Source organism: Oryza glaberrima, chromosome 2 (assembly GCF_000147395.1).
Source record: "Oryza glaberrima chromosome 2, OglaRS2, whole genome shotgun sequence".
Lineage (NCBI taxonomy): Eukaryota > Viridiplantae > Streptophyta > Magnoliopsida > Poales > Poaceae > Oryza > Oryza glaberrima.
The window spans coordinates 535,038-559,179 of NC_068327.1; the positions used below are offsets into that span (position 1 = coordinate 535,038).

The 24,142-nt window shown below is 40.7% G+C and overlaps 1 protein-coding gene across 3 annotated transcripts; it reads right to left on the reverse strand.

Moving 5' to 3' along the window:
* Positions 1-721: 721 nt before the first annotated feature.
* LOC127762016 (uncharacterized) lies at positions 722-17,748 on the reverse strand. 3 transcript variants are annotated; one of them, XM_052286356.1, is made up of 22 exons: positions 17,576-17,748; positions 16,746-17,234; positions 16,073-16,281; positions 15,607-15,704; positions 15,458-15,515; positions 15,214-15,353; positions 13,011-13,183; positions 12,779-12,924; positions 12,392-12,673; positions 11,614-11,754; positions 10,377-10,631; positions 10,103-10,240; positions 9,725-10,027; positions 9,415-9,588; positions 7,839-8,808; positions 7,629-7,717; positions 6,651-6,755; positions 5,438-6,559; positions 4,506-4,631; positions 2,382-4,418; positions 2,090-2,285; positions 722-1,716 (listed from the first exon to the last, which is right to left on the reverse strand). In XM_052286356.1, exons 2-22 carry the CDS (start codon positions 17,227-17,229, stop codon positions 1,049-1,051), a joined length of 7,914 nt encoding a protein of 2,637 aa, XP_052142316.1. In that variant the 5' UTR covers positions 17,230-17,234; positions 17,576-17,748; the 3' UTR covers positions 722-1,048. The 3 variants fall into 3 exon arrangements, with proteins under 3 accessions (XP_052142316.1, XP_052142315.1, XP_052142317.1); XM_052286355.1 differs by having other exon boundaries at positions 2,382-4,631; XM_052286357.1 differs by lacking the exon at positions 17,576-17,748 and having other exon boundaries at positions 2,382-4,631; positions 16,073-16,262; positions 16,746-16,860.
* Positions 17,749-24,142: the final 6,394 nt, after the last annotated feature.

The following is a 24,142-nucleotide window of genomic DNA, read 5'->3' on the forward strand; positions in this document are numbered from 1 at the left end:
CAGCGCACTACGTACAACGCCTCGCCTCACGGCTCACGCACGACACCGCCTCCGAATCAAACCTCAATCCATCCATGGCGCCGCATGTGCCTCACCAGTCACCACCTCATCATCCACGTACCCGTCCCTCGCATCGCACGTCTCATCCAAACGAAACCGCGCCCAGTCCAAGTGAAGAAGAGAAACACGAACTGCCAAGTCCTGTAGACTTGTACTACTACTACTCTCTCTTTGAAACAGTCAGGCAGCCATGGTGTGTCTCTCTTTTTTGTGTTTAGCAGTGGCAAGCCATCTCGTTCAGGGCCATCTATCTGCTTCTTGTGATCATAGGCCAAATCCCCTTGCCTTCCTTCAAGAAAAAGAAGACCACTTGCAGAATGCCAGGCAAGAGGACATTCCTCCTTTCAGTCTCAACAACTCAACAAGGTGGGGAAAAAAAAAGAAAGAATGAAAAAAAATGAAAGCACTAGCAGAGGCCTCAGTTTCCAAGTTCCAACATCCACAAGTCTTCAAAAATCAAAATAAACGTCGTAACATGCACCAGCATGTGCCACTAAGATTAAGCAATATACAAAATGCACCCACATTTCCAACTAAAAAAACACTCACATTTCTGTAACAACAGGGTTGACAGACTGGATCCAATGCTACAACAGGTCAACTCATTGACAGTAAAGCCCCTTACTGTCAATGAGATAGCAGAGACAATACCCACATGTCAGAACAAAAAAAATATCAGCAGCCCATCATATTATCTTCAGCAGGAAAAGGGGTAACCTCAACATTTCCAGACCCGTATCAACAAGGTTTGATATTTGCAGGAAAGGTAGACTGATTATACAAGATGGATATTCAAATTGATGTCATTATCTAAAAAAATTCAAATTGATGTTAGCACCCGTCATCCCCCAAAAAAGAAACCCCGACCCACTGTACTTCTATTGATGTCCGTCTCTTGCTATCAGAATATTAAAGGGGTTAGATCGACTATAACTCAAATCAGTTAACTATTGCACTAGTAACCTACAATTTGACTGAACCTTCCTCACTACGATTCATCGTCAGAAAGGCACACAACCTCTGTGCTGGAGACCGTCCCTCTGGCCTCACTAGTCAGCGCAAGCCTAGCTGTTAGCCATGTATTCGGTGATGCTGATGCAGAAGAACCTGAGGGATTGACACCTGAAATTTGAGATCCAGCGTGCTGGCTTCCAGCACCTGCATTCAGTGGACCTGAGGTCCTGTGAACAACCGTGTTCAATGACGGGGGTGCCGTGAGGCTAGGATTTGAACTAGATGGGAGCACAAATGGCAGTAGGGATGCTAGGATAGATGGTCGTTGGTGCTGATTTCCATGACTCGTGGCATAAGGTGACGGCATCCTAAGCTGCTGGAGATGAGGAGAGGGAGCACGCGGTTGTGCCCCAGCAGCTCTGTAGGTGCCATGTGGCATAGGCATTGGTGTACTACTAAAAGGTGATGATGACATTGCTCTATACATATTGCCAGGTAAGATTGACTCCGGTTGGGTAGCCTGTGATGATGGTTGAACCACCAGTGAAGGTTGCACATATGGTCCTGATGAATGAAGCACCTGTGGTCGAACTGCTGATGACAAGGTAACTGGTGATGCTGTGACTTGCTCTGCTACAATCCTTGCAGATGGTTCCTGAGAAGACTGAACCAGCTGCCCAATTGTGGGTCTCGTGGATCCCCCTGCAATAATCAAGGAAGAAATGGAGTGTTACAAGCATGGTCAGAGGATTGCAGAATAAATATCTGAGCCAGCAACATATCCTTAATTAAATTGCCTCAGCTTGCAGATCAATGTAATGCTACCAGCTAAGGCAGAAGGCACATATGTATCAGCAATTGACATTCAAAACAACGAAGTATACAGCATGCAAGGTACATGAATGAGGTAAGAAGAACATGCCCAATACTTTTGGATAAAGTGGAACACAGATACTATGATAAAAAACTATCAAACCATAAACTTGATCTTAGGGTTTCAAGCTGAAAGACTAGTTATGACCAGGACAATATTATGGAATACAATGGGATATAATGGTAATATATTGTTGGATACCTTGAGCTGCAGATAATGGTAGGAATTTCCTTCGAAAATTCTCAGCCAGTGATTGGTTTATAAAGACTTTCCTGTAGATAGTATCAAGTTCTGCCTCCTTCTGAGCGTAAAAAGAATCTTCCTTTTGAAGTAATGAGTCATATTTCTGTTTTAGCTTCTCCATTTCTTGGTTATACTCCACTAGGAGTTGTTTTCTCTATACATAAGAAGATGTGTGGCAGATAAGAAAATTCACACAAATAACACAAATAATTTAAAGAAAAACAGAGGGTGTAGATAAAAAGGTGCAAACCTTTTGTTCATGAACTTTACTAAGAACATTGCTGGTATGTTTTAATCTTTCCAGCTCATTTTTGAGAGGTTCGTCACTAAATCTTTGATAATTAAACACTAATGGTGCCACTGGAAGAGGCTGGGTGGGCTGTTCAGAACTTAGTGCAGAGTTGGACTGAACACCTATCTGATTCATGTCTTCAGAGCGTATTCCTTCAAGTTGGACAGTCTGTATTGTGGATGATGGCTCCAGTTGGGGCTGCAAATCACAAGTTTCTGTCGTGCAAGATCGCTGCACTAAGTTTGCTCTTGTTTCTGCAGATCGCTCTTGCATTGAACCTGATGGTAGTTCAGACTGCCTTTCATGTGTTGTTTCCATGCACAAAGCACCCGTTGGTTCTACTCCTGTCTGCAGATCCCATGAAGGCACTACACTTTGATGGGCAGTAGTAATACTTCGTGGCACAGGAATACCAGACAGATCAGTCCTTTCAAATGGAGCATCCTGTGTTGAGGTTAATCTCTGTGTCTCACATTGCAAATTCTGAGCTGCTGCAGCACTCAACATACCTTCTTGATTTGCCTCTGCAAGTTGATTTGGCACTGGGGTTGATGATTGCATTAAAGGCTGCAAATCTTCAGCTGCAGCAATGCACAATACTGCTCCTGGATACTGACCCTGCACTGAGTTTGGAGGTTGCATTTCTGGCTGTAAATCCTGAATTGCTGAGCTCGACATACCTTCTTGTTCCAGCTCTTCAGATTGATCCTGACCTGAGGTTGATGGCTGCATTTCAGGCTGAAATTCCTGAGTTGCCTCTAAACCTACAGGACTTGCAATTGAATGTCGTGAAGTTTCTGGACTTTGTTGGGCAGGGTGGCTTGTATTTTGTTGTATAGGTATATTTGATTGACAAGTCTGAGTTTCAACTTCTGTCGAAACTACCAAGGCAGCTGTTTCATGAATGATGTAAGTTGGAGATTCTGAGTGTGAAGGCTCTTCGGCAACAATGTCATCAACTACAACTCCGGTATCAAGTAAATGTTGTTGAGTTGTTGCACCTTCCTGCAAGAAAACAACTGCTCGATCTGATTGACAATCTGTTTGACTTATGTTGTTACTTTCAAGTGAAGAATCAAACAATGAGGTTGATGGTTGCAATTCAGGTTCGAAATTCTGAGCTGGCTGTGTGGTAAGCAAACCTGTTCGTTCTGCTTCTGCAGGTGGAAGTGGTGAAGGTGCTAGATTTTGTTGGGCAGACAGATCTGTGCTCTGTTGGGAAGACATATTTGATATATTTCCCTGACTTCCAACCTCACTCAAACCTTGACATATAACCAGGCTTTGTGGAGTAGCAAAGATTGGAGATTCCAAATGGGCTCGAACATCACAAACAGTGTTACTATCATTAGCATCAACTATCTCTCGAGCATCTCCTAAATGGCCACAGGTTTCACCTCTCTGTGACAGAACTGTTTCCAGCTGATGTTTTGTTTGACTGTCGTCATCAGGGTGCATCCTTTGGAGTGAAGTCTCCAGCACTGAGGCTGATTGTTGCCTTTCAGGCTGCACATCTCGGGCTGTCTCCCTGCTCAGGGTACTTGCTGGTTCTGCTTCTGCAGGTGGATTTTGTGAAGATAGTGAACTTTGTACGAGTGGTACACTTATACTCTGCCGTTCAAGCATACTTGATTGATCAGTCTGGGTTTCAACTTCCGTAGACACCAGCAAGGCAGCTGGTTTGTGTGCAGCAGTATAAGATTGTGTCTCTGAGTCAAGTGGATCTGCGGCAGCAGTGTCATCAACTTTTGCTGTAACTCCAGCAGTAGCATCAACTGAGGTTAAATGACAGGAAGTAGAACCTTCCTGCAATGGGCTAGTTGATGTATCTGGTTGATGAACTGTTTGATTATTATCATCTGGGCACATCCTTGCAGATGGAGAATCCAATGTTGAGGTCGTTGTTTGCATTTCAGGTTGCACATCCCAAGCTGTTACTCCCAAATTTTCAGTCAGTTTTGCTTCTGCAGGTGGCTGCTGTGAAGTCTCAACAGTCTGTGAGCCAGGCAAGGTTGATAAATTAGATTGAGTAGCCACTTCCTTAGAAGCTGGGAAAATCGTGAGGTTTTGTGTAGAAGCAACCATTGTTGACTCCAAGTTGGCATAAATTCCAATGGCAGGAGAAGTTGCAACTCCCGGCAATGTACTAGGATTGGCATTGTCCCTCTCAACATTCTCAGTACTTGTATATTCACTGGCCGAAGATTCCTGAGACATTTAAGGGTGATCATTATCATATGTCTAACATTAGTAAAGAACATACAACTACAATGAACACCATAATAAGTCCAGTACCCAATGGTACACGAAACAACAGAGCAAAGCATGAAGCACTGATGAAGCATGGGCAACTAAAAAATGGCCACTATGTTACCAAGTGTTGAAAGCTGCAATGAATTATACAAGCTGCATCAACTGGTACAAGATGGATGTGCTTTCAACAAACAAACAGTCAGTCTATCCTGCATAGACAGCAAATAAGCCCCACTCTTAATGCCTCGTGCACCATGCAGGACAGGTAGGAAGCATGGTGATTGTTAACATGTAACATCAATATGAACTGAATGAGCAAAATAGGTGTATAATCATTTAGTCAAGTGTCATATTAGCTATAGGAGATTAGGAGATAACCAAAACTGAGCAATCTTGCTGCAGCACCCAGCTCAAGCAAGTCATCTGAGTTGTGGCAGCCCCAGTTCAGTACTTCCACAAGGAAGACCAAAACAGTTGCATGTTCCCAAGTGTGAGGTAGAACTGTAGCATATTTGAAAACAGGGGCATATGGGGCATTAAATTAGTAACCATAAAGACTATGGCTCCTAACTATAGGATTTATTGCACTGCAGTTAAATTGTTAATATTACAGAATCATCACTACCAATGATAAGATATGCACACCACATACCACACAAATGTCACATTTGATAGTTCCAGAATCAGAAAACGTTCCAGAGACAGCAAGAATATAAGAAACAAAATCTTGATGTATAAATTGGAAATGACCAATGCAATACCTGATTAATTGAATCATCATTTGAAGGCCTAATACTCGGTGATTTAGCTTTTTGTAAGCCAATGCCATCAGGACTATAGCAGGTGTTGTTTTCTGGAAAATCAACTACTTCTGGTGCTGGTTGGCCAGCGACCATGACCACTTCAACAGAACCATTTCTCACTGTCTGTGCAGAAATGGGTTCTGATGGAACTACATTCCTTACCAGTGTATTTACCATTTTCAATCTATCATGACAAAGCTGCTGACAATCTGAAACAGCGCTTCCACTGACATGGGAATTGCTACTTTGTTCCTTCAAATGGATGAATTCTTGCATAACAAAGTTTGAATCTGGTAGAGCAATCTGCTGATCAAAGGTGTGATCTAATTGGCCTGATTTTGCTTCCAGACAAAGTTTTTCCTTCAGCTGTCGCTCTTCAGCCCATGTATTAGATTGCAGTGACTCAAGTTTGCTGTGCTGGAGTCTCATGTGCTCCAGAAATGCATACATCAGCATAGTGAACCACTGAACAGTTTGTTTTATTGTGTCATTTCGGGTCTCTACATCAGCGTGACTTCTACAAATATGTTCCAGAACTAAATTGCACACTGTTTTCAGTCTGGCAGTTTTATTTTGTGTGTATTTCTCTAACTCTGAAATCTGAGACTGTTGTTTATCAAAGATACGGTATTCTCTTAAAGAGAAAACATTGTCAATTAAGTTGATTCTTTTCTCCACAATGTCAGGAAGTTCATCAGTTGAAAAATGGCATTCCATGTGAGTTCCTGGAACAGCTATTAGTTCCTGCTCTTCTGAAACCATTTGTGCAGCAACAAATGAGCCTTCTTGAAGTGCACCATTCATGAAATTATCATGAAGATCCATTCTCTGCTTAGGGAAAATGTGGTCATTTCTCAAGATATTAGAGGTCTCCTGCTGTGAAGGTTTGGTCTTTTCTACTGATGTTGATTGACAATTGCTGCCAGTTGCACCTGCTTTCTTTGGAAATTTTCTCTTTAGGCTGTCATAGACCAACCTTGCCAGCTCCTCATTGCACTCGTATTTTAACCTTTTTTCAGCAAGGGCAAGTGACTCTTTATGATCCACCTTAAAGTTATGAATAGAGGCAACTCGCCAACACTGAAGGAAAGTATTTACGAGCATTAGCATTTTTGGTCAATATGAATCTGAAAATTAAAAGAACGACGATATTGGGGGTGGTTATTCGTACCAAAGCTATGTTCAACGCATGAAATATGTATTTTGGCTCCTGAACAACTACATGATTATTCAAAAGATATTCAAAGAACTGCTCAACCAGCAACGTAACATTGTCCTGCAATAGTAATTAATGCGAAAGCATTAGGTGGTGATGACAAGCCAAAGCAACAGAAAAATTACAAATAATGAGATCAGCGTTAACAAAGGTAAGAGTTATATGATAAAACCAAAAAAAAGACTTAACAAGAATTATTTTTTCCCATTAAGAGCAAGTGTGACTGAACTGCGGACAGCTGGAGTGTCAGACACAGCCAGCTTTTCTACTTCAGATTTTTTCCCCTAATGTCTCATGATTCAAGGTGTTAATAGTTAGAGCTCCTTTACAGTGGACTTTTGCCTCCGTAATCTCTTGACTGAGTTTTGAGGGCTTTTTGTTCACTTATAGCATAAGTGAGCTAAGTCCATGAATAACTGCACCTCTACAAATTTTTCATGGTTGAATATCTTAAGGATTTAGTTGTGGAGAATCGCTGCTTTTAATCTAGGTTGATAGCGCTACTCTTTATATGATTGATGCTACTCTTAAGCTTGGATGAGTGTACCGTCACCATCATGAACTTCAAATTTTTAGTAAAGATCAAAGAAAGATTCCACAACTCATTATTTTCCCACCTTTGGGGAAAATGATAGTTTAGTAGGAAACAACAACATCCACTAACTACTTCAATGAGAACTTGTCCTGCTATTTTCGCTCCATTAAACTGTATTGTATTCTTCAAATATATTTGATATAGTCATTACACCATGTAATAGGATAATGTATGTTATTTTCTGTTTATTTGAAACCCGTAGGCCATAGCAATGCATAAGCACCTAACTAGTACACATCATGCTTGCAAAAGATATGATAGGATAGATATGACTTCAGCGCATCATGCTAAAGTGTATCATAAGGAAAAAAAATTGACAGAGCTTAGGATATCCGTACCGGTAGTTGTAACACCTTAATTAATTTCGACAACTCTTGCTTCATTTGGGCATGAAGATTCTTGGGTGTACTCATCAGGCTTTCCGACCCTTCAGATTGAACTGTGTTAGAAAAGTGCAATGTGCAGCCGCAAAAGAAAAGGAAACAAAAAATGCTATAGGCATATTCACAGCACATGAAAATATTATTATTATTATTAAATAGTGATACCTGATTTTTGCTGCATGACATCAACTGGTTGAAGAGCAGGGCCAGATGTAGTACAAATATCAGGCAATGCATCATCGTTACTTTTGTCAGATACAACTTTTGAAGATGAACCCATAATCTCACCAACCTTTCTACGCTTCTTTCTGGCTTCATTGATTTCTTCAGCCGGAGCATTGACCTCATCCATGGTCTGGGACTTTGTAACTCTTGATTGCAGTGGCTCAGATATACAGCTCACATGAGGGGATCTTCCATCCAATAAATTTAACCAGAACTCAGCTGGATTATCCTCAAGCACAGAGATTCCCTCCTTTTCACCCATCAGAGTAATATTTCTTGAATATAGTTCCCCACTCATATTAGCTTTGCTTATGGACTTCCTGTGTACTTCGGTGCTGTCTTCAACAGTTGTGGATAACTTTGTTAAGAACTCAACGATTACTTCATCGATAAAGTGTCTCTCCATTTCAGAACTTTTACTTGCATGGTCATCTTGCTGGACCTCATCAAGTCTACTGAAGAGAAATGCTGCACCCCATCTGAGTAAGGAATGTTTTAAACTAGTCCTTAGATCTTGTATGTTGTTATCAATAACAATGCCCTGCCTCGCAAGAACAAGACTCTTCTCCTCAACTGTAAAAGGAGTGTACAAGCGAAAAATGCTCACACGCTCAAATTGTGACTCTATCTTGATCTTTTGAAGAGCCTTCAAGTCGTTTAGTGGGTTGTTGTCAGAACCATATATGATGATGGCATCAATAGATGAAAGCTTAATGCTTGGGAGGCACGCACGATTTTCAATCAGAAAGACAAATCTACCATTAGTCTTGTTGTTGAACTTATCAATTGCTGCCTGTTTCCTTGACAATACTGCACGATATTCAACACGTTCATATGATTCTGGGCCAAATCTGTGATGCATAAGATCTTCCAAAATATTTCCCATTTTGTTTCCACCTGCTCTATCAGACTGCCATAGTGCAAAAAAAGAAGGTTCAAGATATGCTGAAGTAAGAAAATAGGAAATGCTATCAAAGTCACAGGCTCCAAAGAAAATCAAGGGAAAATTGGAAAAGTATAAGAGAAGGGGACACTAACTGACACTTGAGGAAACAAGTTTGAACCAAGATGAAATTATCACATATTGTTCCTTTTTTGCTAGTACTTGTTATGTGAAAAACAATTCAGCATGCCATAGCAACACCATATGCTGCCATGACTTGTTGACTCTGTAGATACTACTTATATAGCCAAGAGCCCAAGACCTGATGGATACACCGTAAGTCCATAGCTAATGAGTATGCAGAGAGGTTCACTACAAGGGACTATTTATGGTGTTCATAGTTCAAAAGCTAATTTCAACAACCCAACCTCTAACTGGTAAGAAGTGTTGTTAAATATCATCAGTTCATCTAACAGATAACTAGACACCTTCTTCGATGATAAATCATTCATAACATAGATTAACTAAGGAGTAGAATACTAAATTGTTTTTGCAAAGCTAATTTCTAGCTAGTAAAACTTATCATTGCATAAGGCAGAAGTAAAAAAAAGGGGGAAGGACATCAGTATTGACCTGGAAAAGAAGAATGACCCTTAAACTCTTCTTCTTGATCTCGTTAAGCATTTTGTCGAGAACCAGTAGCTTGCCACTTGCATGCACCACCGTATCTATATTTTCAGTTACATTGCTATTGTTGCTAAGTGAGCTTCGCAGAAATTCATTAACGATGTAAGGGTGATCGCAGCACTATTAAATGATGACAAGGATCAAAGTCAGAAAACAATGTCGACAACTTTTCAGGAGAAAAAGGTAAATATACATGCAGATTGTATGTAGATTGACTACTTATTATCATGTGGCCATATTTTTTTTTAAAGTAGACCTTTTTGAGAGACAGATAAATATCATGAAGAGCTCCAACGCTATCAGTTTCCATCTCTGACCGGAGGACGGATGACTTTGAAAGCAATATGGAACAGTACATCTCTAACTGCGGTTGTGAAATGCAAGATGGAACCCAGTACTCCAAAAATTTTGAAGAATCTGTTTTACGCTCATATGCAATATGATGTGTGAATCTTGCTTTTGACATCACAAGCGCATCATCAGCATTGACATAGTCACTATAACCTTTATCTTCTGAATTAAGAAAAGCTAGCAGGTTCATGTACTCAGGAACATTATCCTGCAAAATAGCAAAGAGATTACATGGCTTATTCGTGGTATACAAGCAATCTTACAGGCCAGAGTTGATAAGAACCTTGATTGGGGAACCCAAAAGCACCATTCTAAAATCAGTAGAAAGTTTCTTGAGTTGTTCAAAATATTTGAATGCAGAGTTTTCATAATAATCAACTATAACAGCTTCCCAGCGAATGCGCTCTATAGTTTCAATATCCTGTGTCATGGAAGAGAGATCATGATTAGATGGAAAAAAGGAACATCATTGTGATACAGAGGTGGTGGTTATGCACTCTTGATAGGCAAGCAGCATTTTCTTGTCATGACCAGCAGAAAACCTTGTTAACAATTACCTCTAGGATAGCATCAGGATGGGATAAGAGAACTTGTAACATCATGCAGCGTCTGTTGTCATAGAACTCCAGGTCTTGAATTAATTTGAGAGTATCTTTCTGCCCATCATACACAACAACATTGATAAATGGTGCCAAGTGATTGAACTGAATCTCCCATGCAGAAAGAGAAGCAGGAGTCGTGACGATCAGTAAAGGTTGGCAGACATCAGGTAATACAGTCAACGTGAACAAGATGGTTTTTGTTACGTATTCCTGCATTACACACGAGTTAAATGATATTTCTTTTATGTAGAAAGAAGCATTGAGTTCAAAATATATCAGGCAATCACTAGATAATTTTCCTATACGTAGAAACTACTCTCTCTAGTGAAAAAAATAAAGTAGTGGCAGGATTCTGTGCAGTCAAACTTTTTTAACTTTGGTTATTATCTTCCTATTGACAATCGATTAGAGGTGTGAAAATGGGTATGTACAGGTTTGTCTTGAAAAATACTTTCATAACATTGTAATTTCACTAGGTTCTATAAATGGGTGAGTATTTTGCTGAAACCAAATTAGGTTTAACCTCCATGGGTATCAGGTGTAGAAATGTACAGAAAAATCTCAAAAGTTGTAGATGTAGGGAAGGCGGTATTCTCTGTTGAGTAAATATACTTGGCAAGAAGTGGGATTTATTACTACTTGCATATTAAGCAGCCATGTTGAACAAGTTTGGTGAGTGGGTGCACAAGAACTTTCGAACTGAGCACTCTACAGGATCATGTGAGGCTGCTGTAATTGCTGAGGGTTTGGGATTGCAAATTTCTGCAATGGTGGATCATGCACACCCCATGTGCCCCCTCACCCAGGTGGACACTCACTCGTCAAGATATGGAAAAAAAACACCCAGATTACTCTTCTATATTTCTATAGAAATGCAAAATCCCAACATAAACTGAAACACATTTCTAAGATATGAAAAAAGAACAGATGAATTTTAACTGGTTTGCACAGAATTTATACTCCATTAAGGTTCACGAAAATACAGTAGAAATCAGCAATCCTCATTCCTCAATTGAGTTTTGGGGACAGTGGCAATGCCCACATTGCTTGTTTTGTTGGATGGAGAAACAAACCAGAATATGTGGGGTGAAAATAGAACAAGAAGCTGCTTTTCAGCCCAAAATATTAAATATATCACTTTAGGTATAGTAGTGTAATGCTGGTAATAACTTGCATAATTCCTAGCTCCTACCTTATCATCAACAAGGACAGCACCATGAGATTTGCACCAGAACTCAAGAAGTTGATTGATAGAAAACAAATGATCGTTGTCAAAACCAGGAGGCCACTTGTCTGGTAATCTCTGGAGTTTCTGAAATGTCTTATGCTTAACCTGCAAGGGTGATCATTATTACAGTCTGTCTTTGCAAAGAGAAGGTTCATAAAAATATACCGTGTTTATAAAGAACAGGTATAACCTAGATAGTATTACTAAAATGAAACAAAGAAAAACGAGGTCATAAAATGCCCAGTGTTGGATAGGTGAACAGTAAGCAAAAGCAAGCAATGAATGGTGCATGATGCATCAAATCTATATGAAAAATATTTCATTCGAGAAATACCAGGAATAGAACAGGGGGCTGGGGTTCACCAAATAGTTTTTTTTTTACCTAAAAAATAAGAGTGTGGGTGGAACAATTCATATGTGAACGTAACAGTGATCCCAATTTTAAGTTTTCAATGTTTTGATAGCTTAGCATCAAGAATCCAAGATTGATCATCTCAAATAGAACAGGAATCTAAATATCACATGACATAACCTAGGTAATATATAACTTAGAGAACGTACAATACATTTTTGTGATGTTTGTCGTATTCATACAGTGGACTATAAGACTAAAATGTATATGGCACGAATATCAAAACGGTTATGCTATATTGCATTTATTTAAGATGTTATCAACAATTATATTTACTCTAGACAATACTAAGAGTACAACATATAAAACTAAAATTAGTTTCAGCCACACCTTTGTTTCTACGGGAATAGATGATTGCTTAGCAGCTTTACGGCGGTTCTCATACTTCCTTTTAAGTTCATCAGCCTGAGGAGTACGCAAAAAGCATGCAGTCTCCAGTTCCCATGTTGCATGTTCATAGCCAAGATCCCTCCATTTCACTAACCATTCAACATTACAATGCTCAATGTTAGCACGACTTGAACAAAAAAAATCATCAGCTTCTTTTGGGGGCATAAGTGGCCTTTTCCTCAACAGGTGGTGTGGCTCAGTCCATTCCTTCTTCCAACTTGTCTGTGGAATTATGTAATTGAACATAAGCATAGATCTTTTGGCCAAAAAAAAAGTGTCATCCCTTAAAAAATATAAAGAAATCAAATTCAACACACTAGTAGCCACCTTTTCTTTATGATCCCTCTTATTAAACAAGGACAGAAGATCACGACCTCCAGGGGTGTCATTGATAACACCTTCCGGAACCCAGCGATTATGGACATGTGCCAGATTCTTATACTTCACAAGGTACTGCTTGCCATTCTGCATTCCTACAAATATGGCAGAAATAGTAGTAAAGTTAGGATATAAATCACTATAAAAGATTATCTTTAATGCCATTGTTTTTTCTTCTTACCCTCCTTGACATTCCACAGAGACTCAATTCCATCAGCAACAGAGTGTATTCCAAACAGCAACCTCTTTTCCGTACAGACAGTACAGAACCACATACCAGGAGACAAATATTCCAGCCAATGATCCAGACAAGAAACATGGTAGCTTCTTTTGCAGCCTTCTCCATCGCAGGACCTATAATCAATTGATGGTATGCATTATCATGTATGGTGATATTGTGTATCAGAAACCAAAAGTATATCTGGAAGACCAAAATCATACTCCCTCTGTCCCAGAGTAGCCTCTAGCATTTGCCCCAAACTAAGTTCATTTCTGTCCCCTTAACTACCTTATCTACCCACCCACCAATACTACTTTTCTATTAATAAGGGACACTTTGATCTTTTTCCCACCATACTAATTTGAACCCCAATTGCTAGAAATGAACTTATTTTGGGACAGAGGGAGTAGTGCACAGGAGGAGATTTAAAACTTTAACAAACAGTGTTCCTTTTAGTGAAGGGTATTTCTTGTATTCCCACTTTAATACAAGGTTTTGTGGGTATCTCATGTGTGATGTATATATAGCCCCTTGAGGCTTAGCAATACAACAAGATAGCAGAGCCAATGGTTTAGTTCCTGCCGTCATCTTCCACTACGGAGGAGTGAACTCCACCAACCTGAATCACAAACCCGACTAAAGGACAATACCATAAACAACTAACAGTTTTATCATGCTACACAAGTAGACAGTATAGAAGAAAGGAAAACAAGATGCCTATCAGACTATTGTAAATGTCTATGAACAAGCAAGCATTTCATAGATATTCATGAATTTATGATTGCACAATTTTTATAAAATCTCAAATAAATGGGGAACTTGGATACTGGTTGAAGCCACCAGATTTAGGAATCGGCGTGAGAAGAACTTTGGCGATTTGTATTAATACGATGTCATGCCAAACAGCATTGTTCACTCTCTTGTACATATATATATGACGCATAATAAGTTATAACTAACTCTATATTCTTTCAGTTCAGAAATAAAATAGCACACTAAATTAAAACTTCTCAGCACCACATTTTAGCATCTCAATGAAATTATCAGATAATTTAAAAGGCAAATTCTTCAAGATGAAAAATTAGTAGATTTAGTAATGTAGTTGCCAAAACAGAATATGGTACTCTCTCCGGTCATAAAATTTTGACGTTTGGACAAAATTTGGTCGAACATTTGAAAACTTTGACCATTAATAATTTTTCAAATGCTTAGTTTAAAAAAAATGTCGTGTATATTTGCCTTAAAAATTACTATCATTGTACCATATACTTATTAAAATTTATAAGTTATTCTAATATAAAATTGTTAGTTAAAGAAGTTCAACCGAATCTTGACTTAAATGTCAAATATTTATGACCGGACAGAGTATTAGGATGAGAAATTTACAACAGGAATACAGAGTATTAGGATGTGAAATTTACAGCAGGAAATGCAACATAGAATAGAGATAAAAGCATTACCACAGGCTCATTCATCGAAAATCATAGAGACTATTAAATAAAGGATAGAGCAATTCCTTTTTTTCAAATAGGAAAGTGGAGGGTTCAAAAACGTTGGTTTCTTGTAGCAAACTCGAGCATAGTACAGAAACATATTCCTATCAGCAAATTATAGATGAACACAAGCACACATAACATGTACAGCCAGATTGCATAGTCGAATGTCAGAAACAGAAATAGATTGACCCACACCTAGAAGTCTAGAACCCATGGGGAACTGTAAGAAAGGGAATGAACATTGTATCTTCCATTTCAAGGGAGAAAAGGAAGCAACATTTCTACTTATTGTTTTGGGCATCAACATGGTCTCCAGTTCATGTGTTTTGCAGCTTTTGCTATTTTACTTATTTCATGCTCCGAAAAGGTACTACAAATACAGTGATATCCAAATACTTAGGAATCTATTAAGATCAGTTTTACGTGACAAATGACAAATCCATATAGTTTTGAATATATCAGTACTCAAAGTTCTAAAACAGTGAACATGCATGCTCTAGGGTTCTAGGATATTAAACAGATGTAGTAACATAAAAGCAGTTTGAATGTTTTATTTTAAAATTCGCAGCTCTGCTTTCTATCCTAAAGGCATAAGTCCATTTTCCCAAACTGATTGTCGTACAGAAGAGTAATAACAACTGATGTAAATCAAGTGTGAATCAACTTACTTAAGATCTCCTGGGGTACCACAAGCAACGCATATGTTGGAATTGCCCTCCATTTCATCAGATGCGGTCACCTTGAACTGACTTGAAGCTACTTCTTTTTGAATGCTAAGGGGTTCACCATCTCCATGTCCACTCTCGGGCTAGCACGACACCAAAATATTATAAGAGAACAATGAATAACCCTAATTCCACTGATTTGTAAAAATGCGAAAGCACATATATTCCAGCTATAGCTTGAGAGTACCTCCTCGTAATGAATAGGAGGGATTGGGGCACTTTGCAATGACGATATAGAATTTTGCCTGCAAAATGGAAATATTATAGCAGGACCAACATTAATTTGAAGTGCATGCCCAGTATAAAAGAAGTATCCATGACTAAGAAATAAAGCACCTTGAATGCCCAGTAGGCCGATCTCTACCTTCAACTTCAAGTCTACTCTCAGCAACTTTGTTTTGTGGGCATGTTTCGATAGATATATGTTGATGTACCTGCCATATTGATTGACGAGAAAAGGTTAGCCCTTTCCAAAGTGGATGGGAACTTCATCCATGGGTCCATCCACATGGTTGGAATGTGATATTGGGACATCCAAGAGAACCATAAGTGGATAAGTTGTCCAGCTAAGATGATTAAAGAAAAGTAATAGATGATAAAAATGAACTATTGCATTGGATAATTAGAGTATCCAGCTTAAGTGGGTAGCTTGTCCAGCTACGATGATCACAGAAAATTACAAATGGCTTTATCAAATTCTAGACAGAACATGCAAATATCATCAGAAAACTCCCGTTCAGCAGACAGTGAAAAAATTAGCATCAATATTGATTGCGGTGAACTAGGAAAGCGAAAGGCAAACCTCCGAAAGCGGTCCGGCAGATTTGCCAACTCTTGGTTGAGAAGTTTCACGTAAACCAGAAATAGAACTTCTGGAAACTTTAGTATCGTTTGAGTGCTTCTTGTCTTTTCCAATCAATCCGCCAAATTCACATAACATACCAGTGTTGCTCTCTGCCACATTCCCATTGGAAGTATTTTCCTTGCCCGCTCTGTCAGAAGCAACAACAACTACATCGGAAAAGTTGGAAAATAGCTCAGATATGCGTGTTTGGGTGAAACAAATGCAGGTTAAATGGCCAATAGCATATCCAACGGAATGTCTAATAAACTAGTAGAATACAACTGTATGTTTCACTGGAACTTGATAGGAAACTTGCATGTTGATTTCATGCTAGATAAAGTGGTTTGGTGTGATTGTACGATGGTTTGCTTTAGAAATTCCACCTGATAGGCTTACTTTAAGAACCTAAAACGTCAACTGGTTTGTAGGTTGTAGCATAAAGTTTTGGTAAAATATCCCATCCATCTTGCAACGTAAGAAGCACCATGCAAAAAATTACACTTGCATTGCGTGTCGACCCGTTAATTTGTTCACGTTAAAACCTTCAGCTATTCCTAACCATCTGCTGCCACTTGGCGAAAAAAATACCGAACTCTGAATAATCAGATAAAGCATGAGCTGCAAGAAGTACCTGTGGAGCTTGCTTTTTTGGATCGCTTGAAAAGTGATCTGTAGGATTTTGCGGTCATTCTTTTCCGCTTCTTTGATAAACTGCTAGTGCTTCCAACCCCGCTGCTATGCTCTTCTGCAACATCCTTAGAACTAGCGGTGGTGGTGCTAGAAGATCTGGTGGGAGCTCTTGATGTTGAAGAATTTGAAGCATTGTTACTAGCCCTTTTTAACATTCCGACGTGTGCTACCTCGGCTACTTCGTCTTGTTGCGTGCCGGAAAGCCTTGGGGAACATCTCCTGGAGGTCGGCATGTCTGGCCCTCCACGCAGAGGAGAGCGGAGAGAGGCCATAGCCCTCTGGTTCGCGCCGTTTGTGGGTGCAGAGAATTGTGGATTTCCAGAAGTACGCGAACGGGTTGGGTACCCGGTGCCTGCGTTTGCCCTGGCCGTACTGCCTCCACCCCTTACATCTCTGGATGTTCCTCCGGGCTGAGTCTTCCACATGTCACCTGTTTAGCACCATTCGTTGAACCAACTCTTGGTCAATCACAGTTTGCACAGCCCCGCAAAATCAAAACCCGACGACGAACTGACGAACAAGCCAAAGGAAGAAGGAGAAGAAAACAAAAATTGGTATAAAAAAAAACAAGCGGTGGCGCCGATAAATGCAAGCACGGAGGAGACGCGCGCACCCAAAATCCGGCGCGGAGGGGTCCCCCGCGATCCAGGCCAAAAAGCACAAACCCTAACTCCTCATCAGCATTCCATTTCAGGAAAAGTGCAAGGCGGGCGGGAGAAAGACAAGGGGGGGATGGAGGGGTCGGGAAGGGGGGGCGGGAGAAAGCTGTACCTCTGGGGAGCGGGCGGGCGGCGACCGCGACCGGATTGCGGCGGCGGGGGACGGCGCGGGCAGGGGTTTGCGCGATCGAAGTCGAAGGTAGCCGTGGGCCGTGGGTTTTTTTTGGTTTTGGAGCTCCCCCAACCTCCCAAGTCTCAACTCCCGCAACTTCCTCCCAAAGGAGAAGAAGAAGAAGAAGACGCCGCCTGCGGGCCCTCCTTTCCTCTCTCGGCAATCCCCTCCGTCTACGGCTATACTACCGCGCCAGTAGGGATAAACACGGAGTAGCTTCTTCTGTAAGCAGCGTCTCTCCCCCTGTATACTACTCTACCTCATACTCCTTATAAAGGCGAAAATTTAATACTCATTTAAATCACAGGATTAAAAAATATAGAAATAAAAAACATAGGATTTTGATAGGAATGTTCCTTTTGAATTGAAGGAAAAAACATAAAAATTCTAGGATTTTATTCTATGGAAAATAATCCTATAAAATCCTTTGAAATAAAGGATTGTTTCCTATCAACTTCTTTGAAATTTCTATGGAATGGACCTTACTAGAGCAATTTGGGAAGAAAATAAGCATGAGGTCTCACCTCATATTTTCCTCTTTATGTTTTTTCCTGTGTACTAATCAAACGATGGAGACTTTCATGTGTTTCAAAATTCCATAGGAATCCAACAAGTGCGGCATTCTATTCCTACGTTTTTCCTATTCCTCTGTTTTCTCAATTCTACGATTCAAAGAGGCTAAATGTAAAATAGAGGATTACAAGATGTTGGAAAAACACAGGAATGATCGTTTGATTGAACCACAGGAATTGGATGAGAGAGATAGACTTAGGGCCCCTTTGAATCGCAAGATTGAAAAAACGTAGGAATAGGAAAAATATAGGATTTTGATAGGAATGTAAGTGTAAAATAGAGGATTGCAAAACGCAAGAAAAACACAGGAATGACAGTTTGATTGAACCGCGGGAATTGGATAAGAGAGATAGACTCAAAGGAAGGTTACCAAGAGGTTGAAGCTCTTGCTAAATTTCCTCTAAAATCTCTATAGGATTGTACATTTCATAGGAATTTTAAAGAATTGGATATGATTCAATCCTTTGTTTCAAAGGGCTTCATAGGAAATTTTCTTATAGAATTGAAATTCTCTAAAATTCCTATATTTTTTCTCCAATTTAAAGGGGCCCTAAAGGAAAGTTACCAAGAGGTTGAAGTTCTTGGTAAATTTTCTCCAAAATCTCTATAGGATTGTCCATTCCATAGGAATTGTCTATCCAATCATTTGTTTTAAAGGGCTTCATAGGAAATTTTCTTATAGGATTGAAATCCTCCAAAATTCCTATATATTTCCTCCAAATCAAAGGGGCCCTTACAATGTGAGAACTGCAAAATATCTGAAATCCAAAGTAAAGATCTTCATGCTCCACCTTAGCTGGGGTGTTTGAGAGGAGAGGAAAAAAGAAGATTGAGAAGATACGTAAAACGAGGTGATCCATTAACGCATGATTAATTGAGTATTAACTATTTTAAATTTAAAAATGGATTAATATGATTTTTAAGCACCTTTCGTATAGAACTTTTTTGCAAAAAAAAACACACCGTTTAGTAGTTTGGAAAACGTACGCGCAGAAAACGAGAGAAATCTCTCTCTTTCACCATTTTTTGACGCAAAAGGTATACAGGCTCTACCTTATAGGGCAAGGCCAATGCTTATGATTCCATCAGCCATATATGTGGGACCCGCTATAGTAAGCATTAGCTATGTCCATATCCACAATGGACGTGCCTATGGGAGAAAATAAGCTAGGTCCCAATGGGTCCCACCGAAGAAAAAAAATATCACTTCTTATCCTCCTGTGAAACTCTTTGCACAATGAAAATTCCCCAAAAGTACTAGCGTGAACAACACATCACAAAAGTATTGTATTCTATAGACTTGTTGCCGCACCATAAGGCTAATGCTCACTTTTGATGTCAGATTCTTATGGTCCACTTTCACAATGATTAAGGTGATGTACTGTGGAATTATTTATTGCTTAAGGTCAATTTTACATTGTGGTTGCCCTAACCATTGTATTAATGGTGAGTCAAAATGGAACAATGTCAAGAAACACACGTTGTTGTGTATGAAAGAAAAATTACAATATGTACGAATACACTTAGGGGTTGTTTAGATTGATGTCATTTCAACCATATTATTTTTTTTAAGTTATCAAAGATGTGCATAGATTTAGTTTTTTACCGAACTTTGGTAAATATATAAGGAATTTGGCAACTACACAATAGTGACTATCATGCCAAAACTTGGCAATATTGTCAACTACCAAAATTTGGCATTGTCAAATTTGGTAATGTTTATTTTGGCTATAATCTGAACAACCCCTTAGGCTACGTTCTGGAGGTGGACTTTGTCCATTGGTGCACGATTAGTTAAGTATTATTGGAGCAGAAACTACCAGCATCGAGTCTGGACAAGAAGATTGAGAGTTGGTGTCTACCGCCGGAAGGAGTTGCTAAACTAAGGGTGCGCTCTTTTCAGCTTATAGGATTAGATTCTCCTCATTTTCCATTAGCACGTTTTTCAAACTTCTAAACGGTATATTTCGTGCAAAAACTTTCTATAGAGAAGTTGTTTAAAAAAATCCAACAAATTTATTCATAAAAAAATATATTAATACTTAATTAATCATATGCTAATCTTATTTCTCGTTTTACGTGCGGCTAATCAGCCCACCGCACCTGCTGAAACAAGCGCACCCTAAATGTTGACGCTGGAAGAAACAGGGGAAGCCAGCGCCGGTTTATTTTCAGAGACTGCAGGGGTTTGGTGCTACTGGCCAGCCACAAAACCTTGCACTGTTGTGGGTCTGCTGCTCAAGCTGAAGCATTAGCATGTTTAGAGGGTCTCCAGGCAGCGGTTGAATGGATCCACATGCCAATTCTGATGGAGATGGATGATGTAGAAATTGTCATTGATTTACAACAATCCGGGCCATTAAAATCGTCTTGGTCGATGACGATAGCTGAGATTAAAGGTGTGATGCAGTGTCTTCAGAATGTGCAAGTGCACAAAATAAAATAAAGAGATAAGCAAATAGGATAGCGCATGTACTAGCGTAAATGGCAATGAGTATTGTATCTTGTGCAGAGTGGAGGCTTAGAGCATCACCAACAGTCTATCTATTCCATCCCCAATCCTGATTTTTTTAGGATTTTGGTTAAAAAAAACTGGTCCAACAGATTTCTAAAAGAGCTCCGGACGTTTTAGAGTTCCCATCTCCAGTTTTCTCGGTATGTGTATTTGAGGGTGAGAGACCGACTCCCAATCCTCTTTCCCGCGCGTTTCTCCTCTCCTTACCCCGCTCCTTCTGCTCACGGGAAATAAAAAAACTAGAATTTCTGTTGGTAGTTTAACAGAAGGGCCCACTTTTAGTTTTTGGGGAATTGAATTTAGGTTATCTCTTGGAGGGAGAGGTTTTTTTACCACCTATTTTCAGTTTAGAAAACCCAAAAATCAATTTTTGGGGATAGATTATTGGTGGACTGTTGGTGATGCTCTTAGACTTATTAGACCAGGAATGTAATCCCTTGTTCTGACAATAATAAAGTTTCTCTCTTTAGACTCAAAGAAAAACTTGAAAAATCGATTAATATGATTTTTTTAAAGAAAAATATGTTAGAATTTTTTTGAAAAAAAAATTACCATTTAGTAGTTTGAAAAGCATGCGAGAGGATAAGTTAGGAAAGTGAATAAAAGAACTCAGCCTTATAAAATACTCGGTTCATTCTATGATATTATATGTTATAAGATATGTTTAGATGGCATCCACACTTCGTCACACTTTACAAACTGTACCACAATGGATAATGTTTGGCTATGAAATGGATTTATGATATGGTTAATATGTGGGGGTAAAAGTGTAGCATTAACCAAAATGCTTACTTAAAAATTGTGGCGCGACTAACATTTGGCATTATAGAGTGCGGCACTAAACCAAATAGACCCTTAGCCTTTTTCACGGATATTATGGCCTGGTTTAGTTCCCAATTTTTTTTTCTAAAAACATCGTATCGAATTTTTGGACACATGTATGGAGCATTAAATATAGATTAAAAAAACTAATTGCACAGTTAGAGGGGGAATCGTGAGACGAATCTTTTGAGTCTAATTAGTCCATGATTAGCCATAAGTGCTACAGTAACCCACATGTGCTAATGACAGATTAATTAGGCTCAAAAGATTCGTCTTGCGGTTTCCAGGCGAGTTATGAAATTAGTTTTTTCATCCATGTCCAAAAACCCCTTCCGACATCTAGTCAAACATCCGATGTGACACCAAAAGATTTTCTTTTACTGAACTAAACAGGCCCTATGAAGAAAAGGGAAAAAAGACTAGGCTGCCTACTCGGGATAGGTGAAGGGTTGGCTAGACTTGTTGGGTGCTATAATAAAGCTCATGGGTAGTTTCAAAAGTTAATTTAAACTTTATAAGTTGTGATTATATTTTGAGATGGAGGAAGTAAAGGTTATGGTTGAAAAAAATGAGTTGGAGGGTTGATAATTGAATATATCGGTGAGATAGAAACTCCAAAAATAAAATAGTGTTTAGGTCCTTCCTCCAAAATTTCAATAGGTTTTATAAGAGACTCCATCCCTGAAAAACAACTTGAATGACAGATATTCCAGTTTATTTGCTCCCTCAGCTTAATTACCTTTATTTTTTCCATGTTCAAAGCATATGTGTGTGTAGTACTCCTAGTAGTTTTCTTAACCAGTGACAAATAATCTGACCTCAAAGCTCAATTAACGGGTAGTTTTCTTAAGGAAAAAATACGAATTACCCCCGAACTATCGCGGTCGTCCGAATTACCCCCCCGAACCATAAAACAGGACATTCTTCACCCCCAACTATGAATACTGGACGAATTACCCCCCTCGACCCAATCCGCGGTGGTTTTGGTCTACATGGCGTACACGTGGCAGTCCAGTCAGCATTCTATTTATAAAAAATTGTGAGACCCACCTGTCATATACTACTCTCTCTTCTCTCTCTCACACTCTCTCTCTCTCTCACTCACTTCTCTCTCTCTCACTCTTCCTCTCTCTCTCACCGTCTCACAGGGTCAGCGGCGGCGGGGCACACGGAGCGGCAGCGGCCGCGGCGCGTGACGCAGAGGCGGCAGCGGCTTCCCCCTCCCTCTCGTCGGCGACGGTGATGGCAGAGGACACGGAGCGGCGGCGTGTGACGCGGAGGCGGCGGCGGCGGGGGATGAGGAGCTCGACGCGGCTTCCCCCCTCCCTCTCGGTGGCGTGTGCGCAGGGAGGACGAGGGCGCGAGACGAGAAGGCGGTGGAGGAGGCGAGGCGAGGTAGCAGCGGCGGCGACGGCTGGCGGGAGCTCGTGCTGCTCGAGGCGAGGCGAGGCGACGGCGGAGGAGGAGGCGAGCGACGGCGGGGTGTGGTGGAGGAGGCGAGCGCGGTGGCAGAGGAGGCGAGCGCGGCGGCGGAGGAAGCGAGGCAACAGCGGCGGCGAGGCGGTTGGCGGGGCGACGACGGCAGAGGAGGCGAGCGCGGTTGACGGTAGAGGCGACGTGGCGAGCGCGGCGGCAGAGGAGGCGAGCGCAGCGGCGGAGGAAGCGAGGAGGCAGCGGCGGCGAGGCGGTTGGCGGGGGGACCATGTTGGCGGTGGGTGGGGCTTCGGCAACCTGTGGGACGCGCTCCACGGCGGCCGCTGCCTCCTCGTCGTGGCCTCCGTCTGTCCGTCCCGCAACGCTGCCGCCTCCACGTCCGGTTGTCCCATGCGTCACCCACCGCCGCCGCCTCCGCGTCCCCCGCCACCGCCGCTTCCTCGTCCGGTCGCCGCCGCGTCACCCGTCGCCACCACCTCCGCGTCCCCCGCCACCGCCACCTCCTCGTCCGGTTGTCCCACGGTGCTGACCACCGTCGTTTACAGTGAGGGAGAGAGAGGGAGAGAGAGGAAGAGTGAGAGAGAGAGAAGTGAGAGAGAAAGAGAGTGAGAGAGAGAGAAGAGAGAGTAGTGTATGACAGGTGGGTCCCACATTTTTTTAAAAATAGAATGCTGACTTGACTGCCACGTGTACGCCACGTAGACCAAAACCACTACGGATTAGGTCGAGGGGGATTCATAGTTGGGGGAGAAGAATGTCCGGTTTTATGGTTCGGGGGATAATTCGTACTTTTTCCTTTTCTTAACCAACACTGACTTCTAGTAGAAATAAAAAATAAAATAAAAAACTTCTTTTTTCCTCGGAGGTAGAAATATATATATTTTAAAAAAAATCTCCTCTTAGTAGAGAAGAAAAGATACAATTATTCTAATTTACCCTTATTCTTTTGGGGTTTTAAGGTAGAGAGGACAAAAGATATGATGTCTTCTAATTTTATTTTTTCTATGTGAATTGACATGTGGGTCCGACACGTAGACGCTATCGTGGCATGCCATGTTAGTGCACGGAGCGGGTTAGAGCCCGTTTGGATATGTATGACATCTAAACAGGTTCAAGGACTCGGAAATAAATTTTGAGAGTTCATGTACCTAAATGACACACCA

Bases quoted from the DNA above. Each gene is read 5' to 3' on its own strand.
- LOC127762016 (XM_052286355.1), bottom strand. From the start codon at position 17,229: ATGTGGAAGACTCAGCCCGGAGGAACATCCAGAGATGTAAGGGGTGGA. The intron at 15,516-15,606 runs GTGCTTTATTTC...TCCATTTTGCAG, and splicing joins CGGCCTACTGGGCATTCAAG to GCAAAATTCTATATCGTCAT. The intron at 8,809-9,414 runs GTCAATACTGAT...GCACTATGGCAG, and splicing joins GGGTCATTCTTCTTTTCCAG to TCTGATAGAGCAGGTGGAAA.